Here is an 8,938-nt window from a genome sequence, read left to right as displayed (position 1 = left end):
TAAATTTTTATATAAGTTAATAGATTAAATTAAATTTCTTAAAATCAAGCCTATAATAAATAATAAATTAAATTTAGACTTTAATTTTATAAAATAAATCTAATTTATATATTCAAAATTTGTCTTATCTAAACTTATTCTCACCCTTTGTTTTGGTCCTATTCAATTTTTATATTTTAAAATAAATTCTATAAATTAGTTTTTTAAAATAATAAAAATATTACGATGGACAATTATTTATTGAACATGATATGCAAGAATAAAGAAAGAAGAGGGGGGGAAGTAAACCCTATAAATCCCAAACCCAAAACCCATTATTTCCAACTCCCAGAACTCACTCTTTCCAATCAAATGGTGAGTCAATCTCATTCACTCACACACTTTGGCCTGAATATGTTAATTTCTTCTAACTTACCCTGTTTGTGTGTTTGTTTTCAGGCGGTGACTCTGCACACAAACCTAGGCGACATCAAGTGCGAAATTTTCTGTGACGAGGTCCCCAAGACCTCCGAGGCATGCTTATCTTCTCCCCTTCCTTTCAATCATCCCGTGATTTTTTTCATTTTAATGCAAACTTTTTTTTTTTTTTTTTTGGTGTGTGTGAAATACCGAGCCGTAGTTTCAATTTTGATTGAAAAACCAGCAATAAAAATGCCAAACACATTGTTCTAAGTTTTATTTGTGAACAAAATAACTGCATTACCGGATTCTCTGCAGACGTGAATTTAACACATTCAAAGACTTTATAAGTGAGTGAATCCTCAACTTACAATGCAGTTTTGTAAGATTTAATTAGACACCCATAACCTACAATTTAAGTTGATATTAGCGTTATCCTAAATGTATTTTAAAAAGGGTCACATCATTTATATGCGCACCAAGTCGAATAGTGTTAGGTCTAAGTGTGAGGGGTATAATAAGAAAAATCCAAGTGTCGGGTTCTTTTTAATGATTTAGGAAAGGCAGAACATGAGTTTATATGTATGTAACTGTTGGATGAAGATCGGCTGAATCATATTTTATCTCATAAATCAGACTTAAAATATTCATGCCAAATTTGAACCATCTGGTGTTGGTTCTTGAGTGAGTGAATGCACCGAATCCAGTTCCCTGTTGCATTATTTATTAGAGGAAATGGATTCTATACATTTATGAATCTGGAACGTTGGATCATGAATGAAGAAGCAACGGTTTGCAATTTGAATGTGTATTTTTAATTGAGTTGATTGAAATAAAATGAGTCATTCCTTTTGTCTGGGTTGCAGGGAATCTAGTTTTTGCCTAATAATGATTAGACTTATCTCATTCTTGTCCTTTATATGATGTGGTTTTTCTGTTTAGAAGGGTGTTGTAGCTAACAGTTTGATTCTCGTGTGCAAATGTGTTTCGATCCAGAATTTTTTAGCACTATGTGGAAGTGGTTATTATGATGGTACTATATTTCACCGCAACATTAAGGGTTTTATGATTCAAGGTGGAGACCCAACTGGAACTGGCAAAGGGGGAACAAGTATATGGGGCAAGAAATTTAATGATGAGATAAGAGAGTCTCTGAAGGCGAGTTCATTTCATCCACTATAAATCCTTGTCTTTAGGGTCATGTATTCCATTAGGTAGCATTTCTATAATCTGCTAGAACAGAACATAACATGTGATTTCTATTTTATGTTTGATGCATTTTAAAGATAAAATGAACAAGGACATAGGATAGAAGTAGCATATTTTGGTTTTGCTTGTTTTGATTCTCAATGTTAGTAACGGATTTGAATGTAGAAATGGCACATGTTTTCCATTGGATGAATAACAATTTAGATATAATGTTATCAAGAGGATGCTATTGAAAAACATATTTGCATGCAAAATGGCTTTTAAAGTTACTCCAAACTATTTCATCATATTTGAGAGCTATCCCTATAACTGAAAACAAAAATGCACTAAGCAATCTCTAGCTAAAACGAGACTTATTTCTTGCAACTTTTAACTTTGTAATTTTATGGAGCTTTAACAAAGTATCAATTTCATCATAACCTAATCAATTGTCTTTAGCATGTTAAAAACTTAAATTATTTTATATTATTTTATTTATGTATGTCTTGATTGGTCAACTCTTTTTCTCTGGTTCATGAATGTCAATTTTATTGTATTGAATATAATTATCTTAAAGCTGTTACATTTTAGGATCTCATCAAATGTGATTAATTTATCATTTTAGTTTATGATGGTAATGTTGAGCTTTGGGATGTCTCATAAGAATAGCAGGACTTTCATTTTGATGTGCTTGATAGAGCAATAATTGTCGTATAGAATATTAGGCATTTTCTTCATATGACGATTGTTGTAGCTAATAAGCTGGCTTTTTGTATGCTCCAGCACAATGCAAGGGGAATATTGGCAATGGCTAACAGTGGTCCAAATACTAATGGAAGTCAATTCTTCATAACTTACGCAAAGCAGCCACATTTAAATGGGCTATACACTGTGTTTGGCAGAGTAATTCATGGGTTTGAAGTTCTTGATCTCATGGAAAAGGTACCTTCTTCTTAAGTCATTATTGAAGTTGCCTTTTCTCTTTTTAAAAAAAATGGCTTGGTTTGGTTTGGTTTGGCAACTTATGTAGGATCTGCATTTTTTTGGTGGCATATTCATGTGGCTCGTCTAGAGAATGTGTGTTATCATAGAAAATAATAAATAATATGCTTCTCTGTTCTGCAGACTCAAACAGGGGCAGGGGACCGACCACTTGCTGAGATAAGGCTCAATCGTGTAACAATACATGCTAATCCACTTGCTGGTTAGACTTTTGTCTCATGTAAAAAGCTTTTATTATCAAAAGTTGATCAAGCTTTAAGGGAAGGAGAAAGGTTTCATATACTGATTTAAGTACTTACTCATACCTACTTCTAATTCAAAGAAGCATTTTGATAATGTAGTAAAATGTATATTGAATTGTGAGATATGCATGGAATATAATAAGCACATTTTTATGGATTAGTTTAAGTGGCTAAATTTATGGTGTGAGATCTTGGTATCTAGGTGATCTTAGATGAAGCAAAAAGTATTTCCTATAATTAAAATATGTTTGAGCCAAACATGTATAGATGAAAGGTTTCCTATTGAGTTGTACACATTGTAGTAGGCCGAAACGAACTTGAGGCGGGGAAGGATAAGATTGGCAAAGATAATATTTTCATATGGCTAATGATCTACTAGCTTTGTTTAATCAGAGTATTATAGTATGTGGCTGGATCCTTACAAAAAGAAATGGTATGATCTTAGTATTTATCGGTAAATGAGCATCAAGAGCTTAGCGTTTGTACCACGAATCACATTTTAGTTGCTCCGTTTAGTAGTAAGGAAAGAAATAAAGTGAACAAGAATGGAAAAGAGAGGAATTGGTGGAAAATAAGATGGGATCTTTAGTAGTTTAGGGTTCAAGCTCGTATTTAATTAGTCAAAATTCGTGGATAAACGTATCGGTTCGCGGTTCGCGAATCTAAATAATGATTAAAAAAAATTATTTTTAAAAAATAAAAATACATAAAATTAGAAAAAAAATATTTTTTATTTATAAACTAAATTTCATTACGTTAAAGTTAATCAACATTTAAAATGGTTTAAAATATTAAATATTAAAATATTATAATAAAAAATATTATAAATACTTTTATAATAATATCAAACATTTAATAATAAAAACATGAAAATATCATAAAAATAATTTAAATAATAAATATATATTAACTAAATATAGTTTTAATGTCATAATAATTTAAAAAATTAAATATATAATTAAATATTAAATTTTTAATATTTAAAAATATTAATTAGTGAAATTTGTAGATTAATCTATGAGTTCTTGGATTAAATTCGTCAAATTCATGGATTTCACATATTAAACTTAAAAATTAAATATAATCATACAAATTTAAAAAAAAAATAGATTTATTATTCATAAAGTTTTTAAACTTACATGTCGGTCTAGAGATTTAGGGTTAGGGCCACCCTTAATTACACAGCCGAAAAGTGCATATCACACTTTTATTTTGTGAGTGGGTTATCACACTTTTTGTTTCTTTCTCATTCTTATAAAATACACTATGTGGATGCTAAGCACCCTACTTGCAAATTGCAATTATGTCACTCTAGCATCTCTAGCCAATAAAGAATCACAGAAAATAAAATGATACATCCAAAAGAAAAAAATGGAATCATGATTGATTTGTTGAAGTTTACACGCGTGAGACATAAAGGACATACGAAGCTTAAATGCATTACAGAACATTATTATACGCTACACCTTTTTAAAAAACTAATATATAATCAACTTAAATATTTCTTCATATAGAGATTTAATTCCTTCATGCAAAGTTACTCTCATTCCTTTATCTTTTTTCTTCTTCTCACATTTTTGTGATCATAAACTTTTTATTTGAACTATCAATTTGCTTCTTGCAAAGCTGCTACTGATATTTTGTATGCTTTAACACACTATTTTTTTTTCTTTTATCGAATCAAACCTAAACCACCATAATATCAAATATCAAATCTAGAAACCGTCCATTTAAAATAGTTGTATGTTATTCCATAAATCATGAGAATAAAATTAGGTGAGCTCTATCGTGAACTTATGATTCATGTGGTTCATGTATGAATCAACAAAATGAAGTGTAATTATCACGTGGTTCATTGGTAGAGGAAAAAGAATATCATTAGATATATGAATAATTAAATTGAACAACACAAATTTATTTGGTGATAAAAAACTTATTTATGTAAATTTTATTTTATGATGGTAAATGCCCATTTTGTCCAAAAAAAAGGAGAAAATTTTCATCCTTTCAAAATGTTCTTAAGCCAACCTTCACTAAGGTAGTCATCGTATCACCGCCATAAATTCATCAGCACTAGTACCATTCAATTTAACACTTCTAACGACTTCGTGTCGAAAAGGTGTGATGATCGATCAACGCAATTCTCATAGCAAGTGTTCCCACTTGCACACATATTCTGACATCGATACCAATAACAAGCACCTCAACCTTTGTCCCCCTCCACAAGATAGACAACATCATCGATCGCAATAATGACACTGTAAAGCAACTCTATGTCAACACCAGAGTAAGATTCGCATCAGTGAACCTTGATTATAACGAGCACGACGTCATTGTCCACACTGCTTTCGAGGAGATCAATTATCTTGACAACACCAACGACCATGTCTCACCCGTAGGACACACTTTTCTAGAACTACCAGTGCTCTTCGTCAACAGTGATGGATCCAAAAGTTTTAGGTAAGAGGGACAATGCTCATAAATAAATTTATAACATTAAACATATAACTTTACATTGTTTTGAAATATAAATATACATCAAATTGTTCTCTATAAGATTTCATATTATAAAAATATTGAATAATTTTTTCATTTTCAACGCTTTCAAAAATATTTCTCTATATAATCAAGTAAGTAAACAATCATGTAACCATTCATATCTCATAAAAAAAAATTTTGACATCTTTTCTTTTAAAAATAGTATAATATGGGCTTAGATCAACAATCACTTCTTAATAATCCCTTTATTGATTTAGCTATAATAATATTTTCTTCACCCCATAATAAGTTTCATCCTATGTTATTTTATGCAAACTAAAAAAAATTATGATTAATTTTCTGTATTATAAACAATGTAACACAATTATAACTTTTTAAAGAATATTATTAAGGGTATAAATGAAAAATGATAATTACTACTACATTGAAAACCTAACATAACACTTATTTTGAGACTTTTTTTTTCTTCTTTCAAATACGATACTAATTATGAGACAAAGAGAGTATTATATATACTATAAAAATATACTTCAAAAAATTAATATATTAACTTTGACATTTTTTACAAAATAAAAATATAGAAAAGAGTGAAGGTACCTAATTTTAAACTTGAAAGTATGAATATTTTATTATAATATGTACATAAAAAAATTAAATATGAAAAAGTTAGTCAAAGCCTTTTTCCCCCATTATGTTGAACTTAAATTCGTCCCTGGTTGTCAAGGACACACATGATGACAACAACGACACCAATCATATCACTATCAAACTCCTATTGTCCTTCAATCAAATTGGATATGTCATTTATAAAGGTGACAAGATTGTGCATTTGTTGATTCTAAAGCCCTAATGTATTTCTATAGCTTCATCCTTGACCTAGTCATTCCTACAACACTACCTCCATCGTCGACAATGAGACGATGCTCATCAACAACGGGAAGTTCTCCTATACCTCCAACCAGTGGGGATCAGGATTGTCCAACGACTTTAACCGATTCGATCAATCGTGGCATTTCGATTCTGTACAGGTAGGGGGGTTCGGCCACCACCCCATCAGCCGCCGAATGGCAGAACCAGGAAGTCGAATGCCAATCGGCCACCAGGATCGGCCTATCATCATTTGGTACTCTTAACCAGAGATTAGAGGTTAATTAGTCGATTAAGGTGTATTACCTAATACGGTAAATATGTCGCAGGGCCCATGGGGTCCAGGGCCCATAAATGTCAGTATAAATAGCTCAGGACAAAAGGTAACGTCACTGTTCATTAATTATCCTAGATATTCGTGCTTGTCCTGACTTGAGCGTTGGAGTGCCTTTTGCAGGTACCAACCCCTTCAACAGCGTATCGGATCGGAGCTTTCGTTCGGCCTTTGGACTACGAGAAGACTTAGTGTGCCCTTCAGACAGGTACATTTGGCGCCCACCGTGGGGCCGAACGACGATAGCTGGAAGATTAACTGAATTGAGATATGGCGATAACTAGGAGAACTAACACACAAGACCACCAACATGAAGAGGAAGAACACGTTGAGGTTGTTGACGAAACGGATCTTTCTGAAGCCGTTCGGTTGTTGAAGCAAGAAATGGAGGCCATGAAACAACAACGAGAAAAAGATGCAAGGGAGCTTTCGGCTTTGAGAGCTGAAAACGAGGCGTTAAAAAATCAAGATACCTCATGGAGACCTACTCAGGCCACCAACACACAAACTCAAGAGTCGTATCAATCCCAAGCAATCATGCCTCGGCGGTAGCACCTGGAAAACTCCCTTCGGCCTTACCCACCGTTGGCCGTCCTGCAGATTTGACAACTATCGGATCACATCGACACCCTTTCACCCCCTCCATTATGCAACTTCCCCTAATGGATAATTGGAAATCTTTACCTATAGATAAATATGATGGTACAACAGATCCTGATGAACACTTGGATGTTTTTCTGACGCAGGTAACTCTAAGCACCACGTATGATGTTGCGCTGTGTCGGATATTTCCAACATCTCTTAAAGGCCGAGCCTTGAGCTGGTTCACTCGGCTCCCTCCCAACTCTATCGACTCATTCAACACTCTGTCGGCACAATTCACCATCCAGTTTGCAACAAGTCGTCCTCACAGTTTGACATCTCTATCTTTGGTTGGTCTTCGACAGGACAAGAAGGAGTCGCTTCGGACCTTCATGGATCGGTTTAATAAGACGGCATTGGAGATCCGAGACCTCAATCCAGCCATAGCACTCCATCATCTCACAACGGCCTTAAAACCAGGACCGTTTGTCAATAGCCTCTGCAAGAAGCCTCCTTCGGACATGAATGACCTACGGAGGAGGGCCAATAAATATATGTAAATGGAAGAATTAGCTGAGTACCGCAATCAGGCCCGAGCTGAACCATTGGGCAAACCCGAAAAGCAAGCAGAACAACCATACAGGGGGTGAGGCAAAGAGCTAGCTCTTCGGGATCGCCCGGCGCGAGGTTCAAAGTACTCTCATTATACTCCCTTAAATGCGAGCCGAGTTGCAGTTCTTGAGCAAGCATTGGCATCAGAAGTGTTGGTGGTTCCAAAAAGAGCAGCAACCCCTCCTAGGGCCGATACCAACAAGTCTTGTAGGTATCATCGCAATCGGGGACATTCTACTGAAGAGTGTGCCGCCTTGAAGGATAGAATTGAAGACCTCAACAAGCAAGGGCAACTCCAAAATTTTATCGATCGGCCAAATACATCTCGGCATCGCTCATCCTACCAGTATCAGCAGCGAGACCGACCTGAGTGCTTAGATAGACAGCGGCGTGAGCGCAGCCGATCGCGAGATCGGAAAGGTGAGCAACAAGCATCGCAAAGGTGTGTGATCAATACCATCGCAGGGGGCTTTGCCGGAGGAGGATCAACTTCGTCGGCTCAGAAGAGACATCTACGAGTGGTTCGGTCGGTCAGTCATGTCGAACAACGTCCAAATCGGCGAATGCCTGCTATCACATTCACTGACAAGGACTTTCAAGGAATTAATCCGGTGCAGGATGACCCTATGGTCATCAGTGTTGAGATCCATAATTGTATTGTGAAGAAAACTCTCATAAATCAAGGCAGTTCGGCCGATATTTTATACTGGAATACCTTCAAACAACTCGGCATCCCTGAGGAAGAGCTAACTTCTTACAATGAACCGCTTGTAGGATTTGCAGGTGAGAGAGTCAACACTAGAGGGTTCATCAAACTCTCCAATCGTTTTTGTTTCGACGAAAAGGAACATCGGGACATTCAGGTGAAGTATATTGTTGTTTAAGCCAACACATCATACAATATACTATTAGGTCGGCTGTCATTAAATGCCTTGGGGGCCATTGTCTCTACCCCCCATCTTTCCATGAAGTTCCCCTCCGACAGGGGGAACATCCTCACCATACATGCCGATCAGAAAGAAGCCCGAGAATGCTACTTTGCAAGTCTCCGCCTACCTCCAGTTGAAGAAAGACAAACAAAGGCAAGGCGTGTTCACGTGGTAACTCCTCAGCCCTCAGAATCAGCTTCATGGGACCTTGATTCGAGGTTAAACGACGAGCGGGCGGAACCGATAGAAGAAAAGGTCCCTCTACAGGTCGGCTCGAACCCTTC

General features: G+C 35.4%; 2 protein-coding genes across 2 annotated transcripts; both read left to right on the top strand.

Moving 5' to 3' along the window:
* Positions 1-210: 210 nt before the first annotated feature.
* Positions 211-2,991, top strand: LOC109788086 (Cyclophilin-like peptidyl-prolyl cis-trans isomerase family protein). The gene is made up of 5 exons (XM_020346723.2): positions 211-354; positions 439-513; positions 1,396-1,557; positions 2,371-2,529; positions 2,713-2,991. Exons 1-5 carry the CDS (start codon positions 226-228, stop codon positions 2,794-2,796), a joined length of 609 nt encoding a protein of 202 aa, XP_020202312.2. The 5' UTR covers positions 211-225; the 3' UTR covers positions 2,797-2,991.
* Positions 2,992-6,801: 3,810 nt separating this feature from the next.
* LOC109789284 (uncharacterized) lies at positions 6,802-8,609 on the top strand. Its single transcript, XM_083071540.1, has 3 exons — positions 6,802-6,984; positions 7,278-7,669; positions 7,838-8,609. The coding sequence occupies exons 1-3, from the start codon at positions 6,802-6,804 to the stop codon at positions 8,607-8,609; spliced, it is 1,347 nt and encodes a 448-aa protein (XP_082927666.1).
* Positions 8,610-8,938: the final 329 nt, after the last annotated feature.

This window comes from Cajanus cajan, chromosome 3 (assembly GCF_000230855.2).
Source record: "Cajanus cajan strain Asha chromosome 3, NIPB_CcT2T_4, whole genome shotgun sequence".
Classification (NCBI taxonomy): domain Eukaryota; kingdom Viridiplantae; phylum Streptophyta; class Magnoliopsida; order Fabales; family Fabaceae; genus Cajanus; species Cajanus cajan.
The sequence above is the reverse complement of the archived record's forward strand: the minus strand, read 5'-3'. Positions and strand labels throughout refer to the sequence as shown.